General features: G+C 37.6%; 1 protein-coding gene across 1 annotated transcript in view; it reads right to left on the reverse strand.

Moving 5' to 3' along the window:
* Positions 1-404: 404 nt before the first annotated feature.
* The window catches only part of PCSK1 (proprotein convertase subtilisin/kexin type 1), a 36458-nt gene continuing 23485 nt past the window's right edge, over positions 405-13377 (reverse strand). Inside the window, exons 10-14 of the mRNA XM_016216151.2 lie at positions 6305-6538; positions 4997-5154; positions 3229-3362; positions 1361-1522; positions 405-782 (exon numbers count right to left, since the gene is read on the reverse strand). Coding sequence (XP_016071637.2) covers positions 405-782; positions 1361-1522; positions 3229-3362; positions 4997-5154; positions 6305-6538 — 1066 coding nt within the window. The remainder of the gene's footprint in view (positions 783-1360; positions 1523-3228; positions 3363-4996; positions 5155-6304; positions 6539-13377) is intronic.

Here is a 13377-nt window from a genome sequence, read left to right on the forward strand (position 1 = left end):
CAAGCTACCAGAATAGATTTCTTTCCTCTCATTCTCTGCAGATTACTTTTCAAATTAATCTATTGCCTAGGTTATGATTTTTCTTTTGAGAAATGAAATGGGAGGGCTCAAGGAGGTATCCTAATGCGGTCCGAGGACCAGGTGTGCACTGTGGCTCTAGAAGGAACAAACGCTTTACTTGTGTAGGCAGAGAAGAAATGTTTTGAAAGAGCTATGACCCATTCAGGAAGTTGGATTTACTGTTTGAATTCATCCCTTTCAAATGTCCAGTTTGGGAAGAAAAAGAAAAAGTATCACAAAGGATATTATAAGCATAGGAATCAATGACAAAAGCAACCACTTCAGACACAGGCAAAATCTCAGGGTAAGGAAGAAGCATGAATATTTCCACCTCAGGGTCAGACTTAGTTTTCCTCCCTCAGAATGTCCACCAGAGCTTGCAGCAGGCGGTCGTCTCTGTGCTTGTAAGGTTTGGTGTTATAGAAAACATCGACATAGTCGTTATACAGACTGTCCCCAGGATCTTGAAGGTGGGGAGGTTTGTTCAGCTTTTCCAGGGCCTCGTAGAAATTTTCGTAAGGGATACTGAGCTTTGCACTTGGAGACGTCTTTGGTGATTGCTTTGGCGGTGAGTGTTTGCTGAAAGCGTTCTGCAGGAGTCGCAGCATGGCCTCGGATGGGGCTCCCTCCACCAGTTCCTCCCTTCTGTTTCCCACACCACTGCTGCTGAGGCTTTTTGCAGCCAGGGGGTCCTCACTCAGCCTCTCTTCTGTGGGCTTCTCCTAAAACACAGAAATCCACCAACAAAGGGAAGAAGGCTCGTTACTTAGTCCCAGCAGGCCAGCTGCAGCACGTGCCCACTGCTTGCCCCTCAAGAGGCGGTTGGGCAGCAGGGAGAGCACAAGGCTTAGAGTTACACTAACTCAGGTCTCGGTCCTCAGTCTTCCACTTGCCGATATAGCCTTGGCACCCGTTTAATCTTCCTAACTCCGCCGTAGAATAGGAATAAGAGTGCCTCCATTTCTGGGGGATTTGAAGACTGGGTAAGATAACGTATGTAAGTGCTTGTACTTACTGGTCTTACTGTGCCTTCACTTTGATAAGTGAGGTACGATTCATGTTAAGGGAGTTAATAATTTTGAATTCATTAATTTTAATTTCTAAATTCTGAATGAAAGAGTAAATGAATAAAACAAAAGGGTTTCGTCCTATGAAAAATAAACAATTTATGACTGCCACTCCCTTTCCTCCTTACCCATGTTTGACTCCCTGCCTAAAAATTAGGGACAGCTTCACTCACTACATGGTCAATTTACAGTTCAAACAAAGAGCAGGCCAGGAAGAGCACAGTCGCACAGACCTCGCCTGAGTCCACCACCTTCTCCACCCCTCTTCTGTCGTTCTGCACGGTGTTGTAGGACGTGTACACACGAGGCTGCTTCATGTGCTCTGGCTGAGAAGAGGTCCCGTGCAAAATCAGCTTCCAGTTCACAATTCTTCCTTCATTTTGCACCCTTCCAGACTGATGAATAAGCACATGTAATTTTAGTGTGTGTTCTGAGTAACATAAAACAACCTCCTTAAAAATATCCGAAAAGGATTTCATAGTTAAAATCTAATTTAAAAATTCTGTGCATTCCATGTGTAGAGCTCTGCGTAAAAAGAAATACATCACTGGTGGGGGATAAGTGGTGATGGAAGGAGGCTTGACTTGGGGTAGTGAGCACACAATACCATATATAGAGGGTGTATTATAGAATTGCACACCCAAAACCTATATAATTTTATTAACCTATGTCACCCCAATAAGAAAAAAGAAAAATATTTTTAAAGATAATTAAAAAAAAGAAATAAATCACTGGATTCACTCTTACTATGAAAATTGACAGTTTAGAGGCTCAAGGACTTAAAAAATGATTAATTGCTTCATTTAGTTAAAAAAGCAGAACTCTCTATATTAACCTCTATATGGGGTGTGATCTTGAAAAGTTGACTGTACCTTTTATAAATAGAATTATATTTACCAATTATCAACCTGTAGAAACATTCCGTTGGGGGAAAAGGCAGCCTCTACGGAGCATTACAAATAGCCTTCAGCATTAATCAGCCCTTAAAAACCATACATTTATAGGAAGAGTAATGCTTTTCAGAGGCTCAAAAACTATGTTTTAAAAATAATGTGCTGAAATTTGAAATATCTAAAAAATATTTAAAAGTATAGAGTCAAATTTTGCAGACTTATCTTGGTAAATAGATTTTCTTAGCTTCCTGATGTGAAACTGAGTTAGAGTGGAGGCTACGTTCAAGAATAGGACCACCTACTAAGAACATTTTCTTCTCCCTGTGAGAGCAGGAATTTTTACAACTTCCATTCATAAATTACAATTTTAGCTGTCTTTAGGAGAAAGCTATTCTCAGAGAAAGAAGTAGCAATAACTGTAGAATTTGTATTAACTTAATTGACATCTTCAGGAATTTAAAATCATTTCTTCTCAAAAAATTATTTAGACATTGAAATACGGTGCTGGTAGTGCTGCTGATAATTAATAACATGTCTCTCTCAGAAGAACTCAGACTGAAACACCACTTATTTATATGCTCACATATAGAAATGCTGGAGAAATGATGTAAAAATAATTCAGCTATAAAAATAATTTGGCTTTTTGCTCAGACACTCCTTGCTTTATTTTTGTGACTGTATGATATAATTATAGAAAGATACCAAAGAGTGTTAGTAAACAATAAAAGAGAAATGCTTTTCAGTTTGTTTCATAACTGAAGCAAAACAAAGTAATATTAAACAAGCAAGCTATTTCTAAATAGCGACTGTAGTAAATATTTGTAATAGTTCCTTCATGTTTCTCCAGTGGAGTATCATAAGCAAAGCTCATCTAGCATTTAACTATGTTTGTGAATATAGCTCATTCTGGTGAGTAGGTCATGTGGCTGGCTACATTCTGAAATGGGACACTTAGATTTGTCCCACAGCCTGTCACATTGTATATCAAAATATCTTCTCTTCTTCTATGGCCAGTTCCTAATTTTTTTTATTTTTTATTAAATCTATGTAGCCAAAGGGCAGGACTTGAAACACTATATCTTTTCAGTACTCAACTCAGGAGTGATCAAAGTCCTTAGGGCCCTGATTAATGATGACACTAGCCTTAAAACTCCTTCAGTGTGTTTACAAGTAAGCTTGTGTTTCTGTAGCCTTTCCTTCTTACTTACCATGTCTGCAATTCGCAAAGTCCAGGTGCCTATGGGATTCTCTCCCCACGAGTGAACAGACATGAAGTCCCAATTTTTAAAGCCATTAGGAGATGTATCCCGCTCTCTTTCAGCCAACAGAACAGTGCTGGTTCCTATTTTCATACAATAAACACAAGTTAATAAATGCCCTAACAGCTCTGATAGGACCCACTCTAGCATCTGATAACCGAAAAGGAAAGCTGGAGAGATTAGCCCTCCAAATTTTCCTTTTGAGTATAAGAACAGGATAGAGACATCCACAAAAACAAAAACAAAAGATGTTTTTATCCACAGTACTTTGCGCATTATCTGACATATAATAAGCTCTCAATACATACTGTGGAAAAATAAATAATGAACATATTAATATTTATTAGAATAAGGAGAACTCAGGAACTACATTTATAAACTACATTAAAGAAGAGAGTCCAAGACCTAAAATACATTTTTTTTTTTAATGGAAAAAGGTTTTATTTCCCTGTGATGAGAACTCTTAGGATTTACCCTCTTAACAACTTGCATATATACCATACAGCAGTGTTAATTACAGCTACCATGTTATACATTACATCCCCAGTACGTATTTATCTTATAACTGGAAGTCTGTACATTTTGACCACCTTCACCCAGTTTCCCCTCCCTCTGCCCCTGCCTCTGACAGCCACAAACCTGATCTCTTTCTCTGAGTCTTAAAATATATTTTAATGGAACTATAATTTTGAAATTTAAGAGGAAATTTTGAGCATTCAATAGGTGCCTGAGTCTATAATCTTGTGTACACATAAAAAAGTAAAGTAATAATCTCCTGTCATATAAAACTAGTAGTTGGAGTAACTCTAAATTTTCAAATCCAAGATCTCTATAGATCAGGAAATAATATTCCTTTCTAAGTGAAAGGGTCAGATTAACTATATGGCCATCAATGAAAAAGCAGCCCACCCACCAATATTTCAGGCCAATTCCAAGATATCTATAAAGTATAACTCCAAAATTACTAGAACCTGCTCCAAACCTCTAAGAAGTTCATATCATGGAAGCACATTACTGAGATAGTTCACCTTTCCTCACACATCACCTATAGACACTGAATTTAGGCAGAGACTGAATCCTACTAAAAGGTAGAAGAGCGTTGGGACAGCTTCTCCTGGTTGAATTATGGTTTGTGTTCACAAGCTCTTTGCTCTTTCCCATCCAAGATCTCATCTGAATTAGTATCCTCTCAGGAAAGAGCAAATGCCCGTATATCATATCATATGGTCTTAATCATGTCACTATGGAAAATTTGTTAGTCTTCTCAATCCTCTTTCATGGATCAGAATTCTCAGTTTTCCAACTGATTCCTTGAATGTACCTGATGTATCTGTCAGCTTTATTAATTAATTATCAGAGTAATTTTCACTAACATACTACCTGAGAGAAAAGAATGATAGATCACCTGGAAAAATGAGCACAATTTGAAAATGTATATTAAGGCATTAATTAAACTCCAGAAAGGCTTATTAATTAAAGTTATTATTTGAATAGACCTAATTCTTTGCTTATCTAAGCACCCATGTGAATAGCAGGGCAGAATTCTGATGTTAAAAAAAGGAAGAAGAAACATAATTTTTAAGACCTGAAAATATCTATTGGGAGACTTAGTTCTATAAAGATACAAAAACTCATTGATTTGAAATAATTGAGTTCACCTTTAAAAATTTAAATAAAATGTTTTAAAATAAATTTTTAAAGTTTTAAAAAACTTTACCAGCAGCAGAAGTGAGTGTGACATGAAGGTCTCCTCTTCGGGAATATTCAATTGTTGCTTCAAATTGTACATGTTCCAGGGACTTGATAGCATTTTCCTGTTCTTCACAAGCTCTTGTTGGAATTTCAATGATAACTTCTCCATTAGCTTTCAGGGCTCTAAATATATTAATAATCATCACTGAATAAAGTGTATCTCTTTTTCCTTGCACTTTATGCAAATATGTACATATCAATCTTGTCTAGATGTTCAACTAAGCTTGTTGTCTATCCCTATTATGAATAGAACCCAATTCAGGATTAGCTACAGATAAATTTTAATGCATAGAAAGTGAGTGGTAAGGTTTTTACATCAATAGAAAAAACACGCAATCCTAGTTACGGAACCACAAAAATGTCACAAATAGCCAAATCAATCCTGAGAAAGAAGAACAAAGCTGGAGGCACCATACTTCCTGATTTCAAAATATATTAGAAAGCTACAATAATTAAAACAGTATGGTACTGGCATAAAAACAGACATAAATGGCCAATGGAACAAAATATAAAACCCAGTTAAGTGTTCTTACCACAATAAAATAAAAAGAAAATAGTAAAGAACACAGATTCTTGGAGAGGGGGATGCTATTTACTATGGAATTGAATTCAGGCAGGCTTGCCTTGGACCCATCAAAAAGTGGCCTATTATTGCAGTAGACATGTCCCCACACCTTCTGCCCTTAGGTATTTTGTGTGAGTGGGTCTTCAGTATAATCATGGTTGTCGTGATAACATCAACAAAACAATCATAGCAGATTCTGCTTCTGGGGCTAGATGTGGCGAGTCAGATGTAGTCTGCATGAAAGCACTATGATGAAGATTTTTTCATGGAAGAAAAATGAATGAGGAGTCAGCCGGCACTGTGGTATGAAGGGAGGCTCTTGAGTTTTGGATAATACTGGTGGGTAAGTGCTATATTTCATCAATTCTAAGATGCATTTTTTTAAACATTTTATCATCTTTGAATTCGGGATAAACCTTAAAACTGATGAGTGATAATTAGCAATGATTGTTCTTAGTGCTACATGAAACAATGGTACACCATAAACTTAATGCTAGATGGTAGGTAGGCTATGAGAGGAAAATGCAAATATGCTGATATGATTTACAGATCTTTGGTCTCAGTATTTCCCCTGGACTCACAGGAAACACTGGCAAATGCTACCTCCATCTACTTCAGAAAGGCAGGTGACAAAAAAAATTCGGCCAAATAGCAAACATCAAAGAGTGCCATGGGCACACATTTGTTCAAAATTCCTGAGACATTTACCTGGGCTCAAAGTCATTGTCCTTTACAACACATTCTTTCTTCTCAGGCACACTCTTCCAGGTTCTCGGATCAGCTAAGTCCACCAGAGCTTTGGCATTTAGCAGCCCGAATCCAAATCGACTGTTCACCATCAAGCCTGCACCATTCTTTTTCCACCCAGGGTTATTGGCCAGTGGGTCATACTCAGAGGTCCAGACAACCAAGTGCTGCATATCTCGCCAGGTGAGATTTGGACTGCATGGAAAGTGACCCAAAATATCTTTCAGGAACAAAATGAAGTTCCTTGCAAAAGCAAGTGCTAAAAACAAGCATCTCTATTCAAATATTATGAAGTACCTTTTGCCATTGTATTTATGTAATTCTAGTTTGCATTACTATTCATATGTCTTTTCATTCAGAATTCAAAATACAGTATGGAAAACTTCTCCATGTGCCATGTAAGTTAAGCTCTTACCATGAGTAAATTTTGCGTTCGGCATCGTAAATGTAGGACTTGGTTCATGATTTCTAATTAGTTTAACTGGAGCAAAATTAAAAATGACAGCACTTTGTCTTCCAGTCTTTTGCTGTCCTTGGCACTTTTAGCATTATTAACTTATAGATAAAGTCTTGGCTTCCTTCTTAAAAAGACTCAGATTTTAAAGATGGGCTGGCTACCTACTCAAATACTTTTTGTTTCTATGTATCAAAAGTGTCAGGAAACTCTTAGCTACTTGAGTTTGCTCTAGCAAGGCACTATGCTTAATACTTTGGGAATATTCAAAGAGGCAGTCCTTGTTTCTAAGAAGCTTACAATCCACTAAAAGAACTAAGTTTTTTGTGTGTGTTTTTATATAACTGTAATATATCTGTTGAATGCTGTGTTTATGGCATAATGTACTGTAGAGTTTAGAGGAGAGAGAATTCTTTTGGGATGGGAAGGCCTAAGGAGGCTTTGCTGGGAGGAAATACTTGAGCTGAACTTTGAAGAGTGGGTAAAATGTCAACAAGGAGAGTGAGAGGAAAGAGAATGAGGCAACAGAGCAAAACCTGGGGGAGGAGGTACAGGATGTGGCCCAAGTACAGGGAACAGTCTGGTTTGCTGGAGCAGGAAGAGGTGATAAGGAGTACTGAGCAGATGGTGAGGGCCTTGACTGCCAGGTAAGGGGCTTATACTTTACTGACTTTATTGTTTGGGCAATGGAGAATAATTGAGAAATTCTGAGCAAGGAAATGGTATAATCAGAAGTCTTGGTAAAATTAATTTAGCAATAATATAAAGATAAATCAGAGATGCACAGGATTGTTGGATCTATTACAGTGCAGACAAAGCCTTTCCTGATCACCCTATTTAAAATTTCAGTTCTCCCCACAAGCTCCTGAGCTCTCCGTATCCTGCTATACTTTTTTCTTTAATAGCATTTATCACCTTCTAACATACTGTGCAATACATTTGTTTTGTATACCATTAATGTCCATCACCCTGCTAGAATTAGCCATGAGAAGAGCTGAGATTTTAATCAATCTTGTTCTGATATGTACCTAGCACTCAGAATTCAAGGCACAGAGTATATGCTGAGTAAATATTAACTGGTTGGATGATTGAATGTGACTTCATGTTAACTAGCCCCAAATATAATTTTGAAACTTACTGCTCTTAGTCATTAGAGTCTTTCAAGATCTCAAGCTTTCTCGGCTTTGAAACCTGCATTGTTTCCGTTAAGCCAATCAAGCATTGTTTAATAAATAAATTCCTCAAGGTTTCTATCTTATCTCTAGGTTGTGAAACAACCCTCAGGGAAGTTTGGTTCAATTGCTGTTTTCTCCCTAGAGCCTTTGGTATACTGGTTAAATTGCCCCCTGGTAGGTATTGCAAAGGCTAGCTGGCAGGCCTCACAGGAAAGCTCCCTCCTCACACCAGCCTGGATGCACAGACCATGCATTCTGGTCTGTCTAGGGAGTTTTGGTCAAGGACTCAGCTCCCCTCCTTGGTCAAGCTCTTCCCATATTTACATTCCTAGCTCCTCATATCTTCATCCTTAGGTCTCTTTATCTGAGGCCTTGGGCAGAGGTCTCCTCTGCTGAGGCCTCCTTATGGGGGGAGTGGGGAAAACCTTGAAGACATTTTCCCTAGTACTTCTCCACTCCTAGCCTTCCCGAAGCCCTACCACCAACCCAGAGTCCATAAAACTACCAGACCCTTTTGTTGGGGGTCCCTCAACAATGAGAAGACCCTCATGAATGCAGTGCTCCACCTGACCCTTGACTGGTGCCCCATTCCTTAGGGAGAAACGGACGGGGGGGGGAGTCCGTGTTTCCTCTCGCTTTAGACTCTGGCTTATACCATCATATCACCTCAGTAAGCAATTAAAGGCTTTAACTCTTTCATTTTTGGTTTTTTGCTTTAATTGGCTACTCTCATGCCAGCAGCTCAGTAGGCTCTCTCTCAGCTCAGCTGAGCTCCTGACAAACATAACCAGCCAGAGAGTGACTGATGGAAGCCTTAGAAAGACTCCAATTCATTGACTCTCATGGGTTCCAGATTGCTTGCACCATATAATCTTGTAATTATGGTACACTTGTAAATACTGAAAATTCCCGAGTCCCATCCGAAACCTACTGAATCAAAGTATCAGGGTGAAGCATGATTTTATATTCATATTTACAAAAAAGTGTCTAACCAGCTCTATGTTATAGCTAAAATAATAAGAGTTGAAAGAAAGAACACAGCATATAACTAAGACAATTAGAAGTCATTTCAAATCATGGAGGTCAGAATAGGGAGTAATATAAGGCATATTAAACTACATTCTACTACCAAAGACCTGTGTTGCCCTAAGCAAGTCACTTCATGTCCCTGGGCCTGAACTGACTTATTTATAAGAACAGAGGGAAGAGTATAATAATTTCCAGAATTTCTTACTATTCAGACCTCCTATCTATCCAACATCATAAATACCTTATTGTAGATCTTTTCTCTACATTGGCCATCCCACATTCAGGAATAATTAACAAGCTGAGCAGAAAAAGCTATTTTCTGAATGTAGAAATTAATTCTGTCCTATAAAGCATTTTATTGAAATTCTTGCATCCTTCCAGTCTTTTAAAGGGAGTTTTAGGTAAAAGCCTCTTATCAAGGTGGTCAATGGGCAACACACCAGTTTCCCATTTGGACCATCAATGTGAGCAGGTGTTTGGTGGTAGGGATGAGAAAGTATACTAAGGAGGCATAAGGCAGGGTCTTGATAATCAAATACAAAGCATAGACTTCCTACATTTCCTATAGTAGAGCATTTGTTTTGTATTTAGTTGCAAGTTTTATTGGTTTTTATATTTTCTTTTGCCTATTCTTTTCAAAATAGTCAAGGGGGCTTATTGCCATGCAATTTGGAAAATTAAGCCTATTTTCCTAACAGAGTTATTCTTCATTTGTGTGATTGCATTTCATAAGTGTAAAGGAGCTGCTAATAATAGTACATCTCATTCCTGACAGCCTTCTTTTGTTAATTAGTGCTCAACAGTATCCACAATAATTAAAAATTTTAAAGCTGTATTAGGTTGCTAATCAAGAATATGTTTATAGAAAATAAGGGTTGTGGAATTAAACATTGAAATTAAGCATTGCTTCTAATTAGAAGAGTGTAGGTATGGTAATCTGGAAACAAAATTCTAAAGTGAATGAGTCTCAGAGGCTACCTGGTTCAGTCTAATCACACCTCAGTAAGCCTAGTATGTTGAATATTTCCTAACCTGGAGACTTTCCAACATTTCACAACCCACTGAGTCAAGGATTTCTCTGATGTGATTTATCCAAAGGTTTCATGCAGGATTGAAAGTTTATATTTCTTTCTCCAGCCTTAAATGAAAACAGACGATTGGTTCATCTGTTTATTTAATACCTCCAAAGATGTCAAGGGATTCAATGTTTCACTACAGAATTTGTGTTCTCTATTAAAAATTCTGATTCCTTTGCTCTCTCCACGGAAGACCGAGGTTATTGTCTGCCATCTTGCTAATATATCACTCACTACATGACAATAATGGTGCCATAGGCATTTATCCAAGGAATTCCTGTCTTTTTAATGCCTATTAAGTACCCAAATGGGCAGTTTCACAATTATGGCTAGATGAAGTTGCAGGGGAAAAAACAGTTATAAATTAACTCTTCATAGCAGTGTTTCTCAAAATTTGGTTAAGGTAACTATTAGCATTCAAACTGCCTAGGATATTTGCTAAAAATGGGATCCTAGGCCAAACACCAGAAACTTCTGAATCTGAGTTGATGGCAATAGGACCTGGGATTCTCTGCATACTACATAAACTCCCAAAGTGACTATTATGTAAGCTGGTGTTTGAGAATCACTCTTCTAGGGAAGAAAATTCCTCTATACATATTTGAGCCAGAAACCATTCTTTTTCCTTCCCTCTCCTCTTGCCATTCCCCAATGCTCCAACTAAGTCATATTTAATGCAATATAGTAGTAGTTTGCTCATGACAAGGAGTCTTTTCTGAGGAAATCATAAACATATGAGAGTTATGATGTTCCTTCATCAGCCTCAATCTTATTAACTGCCCTTTGTTTCAGAGGATAATAGGCTACCATTCAACATTTCCTCTCCATTAGGTCCATGGGAAGCAGCACAGCGTAGTTGCTGATAGTACAGGCTTTGGGGTCAGACAGACCTGAGTTTGAATCTCTTTGTGGGATCTTGGTTACATTTCTCAACCTCTCTAAGCCTCAGTTTCTTCATTTATAAAGTGAAACTAATAATTTCTGTGCCACAAGGATGTTGTAAGGATTAGAATTTGTATTGTATATAAAGAGGTTAGCACAATGTCTGATTCATGGTAAGCACCTGACAAAAACTGAATGTTATTACTCTCAATAAATTTAGCCCAGAGTTTTTCTTCAGTCTCCAGTTGTTCCTTGAGCACCAGCACATAGTTAATTGATTCTCCCAATCTTGATTTTCTAGGGACAGTTCCAAAAATTCTGGCATTCATATTTTCTGAAATAATCGTCTTGGTACATAGATAACTGAATATAGTTCAGAAAGCTGTCCATTTGAGAAGACATCTCAATAATCTCTATGTACTTTGGCAGAATGCATATAAATGTTAAGATAATATCCTTCTTACTCATGATTGAATCAAAATAAAAGGAATTAAATTCTTATTATGTGCACCAGAAAGATTATAGAGTTAATGTCTCTTAAATTATGAACAGTGTGGGAATCTGATGGAACCTACAAACCATTCCCTAAAAAACAATGCTATACATGCATTCACAAACAATTCTGCAACTAGTTTCAAAAAAGTTCATGGGCTCCTGGAAACTCATCCATGTATTTAATAGTAATCCATGGAGCCCCTGCTTTATAAATAGTCCATTAGAAATTAAATGAGAATAATGAGGCTAGATCATTCTTAGATCACTTTCTCCTTGTACAGAAAAAAGTTTGAAATTTTAGAAATCATAGATTACAATTTTAAAATTTCAATTTTTAGGTAAAATTAACATTAGATCTATTCACCTAGATGGGTGTTTCTACTATTGATCACTGGGCAAGGCTAGTTATATTTCCATGCATCTGATAGGTGTTGGGTAGAGAAGACTTAATATTCTAAGGATGGATTTCTTAATAGCTCCCTGGAACTAATAGCTTATATCCTGAAACTGAATATCATAAGCTTGTTTTACCACTTGTAACAGCTTGCTTTCATAGGACCTTATTTTTTCCACTCAGAACCACTTATCACCAACCTCAACAATTCATGTTGGATGACCTATATATGCTGATACCTTCAATTTCAAATTGGAGAATTTCATATAGGAAAGAGGTTTGAAAAAACCATCTGACCTGATCCCTCCATTTTATAGATGGTAAATTGAGCCCTCATTAGAGATTAACTTACCTAAGGTCACATAGCTCATGATATGCCTAGAAATGGAAGTCAGTAGTTCTTTGCACTTTTCACTGCTTAGATTACTTTTCCTCAAATTTGGTTTGGATCTGCTGTTGCCAGTCTTAGCTTATGTACATAGGCTTTGCCCTCTGTTCATCCCCTTCGTGTTACAAGTGAACTCAGGTTCTAAACATAGCTCTTCTATTGGGCCCGAGAGTTTTAAATGTTCCTTTGTTTTCGATTGAGCTCTTCCCAGATTTGCTCTTTCCTTACCTGACATCTTCCCAGCCCATCCAAGTCTACCAAGGTAGACACTTGGTATGAGCCTTGCTAGGCCTGTCTTGCTTAGCCACTGTGGCCATCTCATAGGTATGATACCAGGAACTAAATCATAACTCCATAGGTAGCCCTAGGGCTCCTGGAGCTACTCTGAATTCTCTTGGACAAAGACTCAGCAACTTCCAGGCTCTTCCAGCTGTGGCAAGAGTCAATGTGATCTTCTCTTCTGCTACTGAACATGATGTGAGGAGTCAGCTTTGTCCTCTCTAGAGACTATGGGTGTTCTCCCAGGACAGCCTCCTTACTGGGAAGGGTAACAGTAGTTTACAAGTGTAATCACTTCCTTTATCATGCAACCACAGCACCTGACTTGACATTCAAATATTTCTCACCACAACAGAAACTAGAAATGAAGATGAATGACAAGCTGTGGATATACAGTGTGAGGCAGCTGGATTTTCCCCTCTGTGTTAAGTATGAGACTGTTGGGTAATTATTATGAGGAAAAAACATTGTTGCTAAATGCCTTTTTAACATCATATGCTAAAATTCCAGGGAGATTTAGGACTTAAAAATGGCAAAGGAATCATAATAAAAGACATATAGGTAAATGTTTATCTCATTTTGATAAATATAAATATAAAATATTGAGCTTCATTAGTAATGAAATAGAAGTGTGTGGAGATGAGATACCATTTGCATGTATCAAAATAGCAAAAACTTTAAAAAGTAAGTAACAAAAGTAGCTTTCATAAGGGTTTAGGAAAATGGCACTTTCACACATATAATGCTGGTGGAAACATAAGATGCTGTAGTCTTTCTAGATAGATAGTAACTTGTCAATATATATCAAAATCATATTAAAACATGCATGCCCTTTGACCCAGAAATTCTAGTTGTGAGTGTT

Source organism: Miniopterus natalensis, chromosome 3, assembly GCF_054644295.1.
Source record: "Miniopterus natalensis isolate mMinNat1 chromosome 3, mMinNat1.hap1, whole genome shotgun sequence".
NCBI lineage: Eukaryota > Metazoa > Chordata > Mammalia > Chiroptera > Miniopteridae > Miniopterus > Miniopterus natalensis.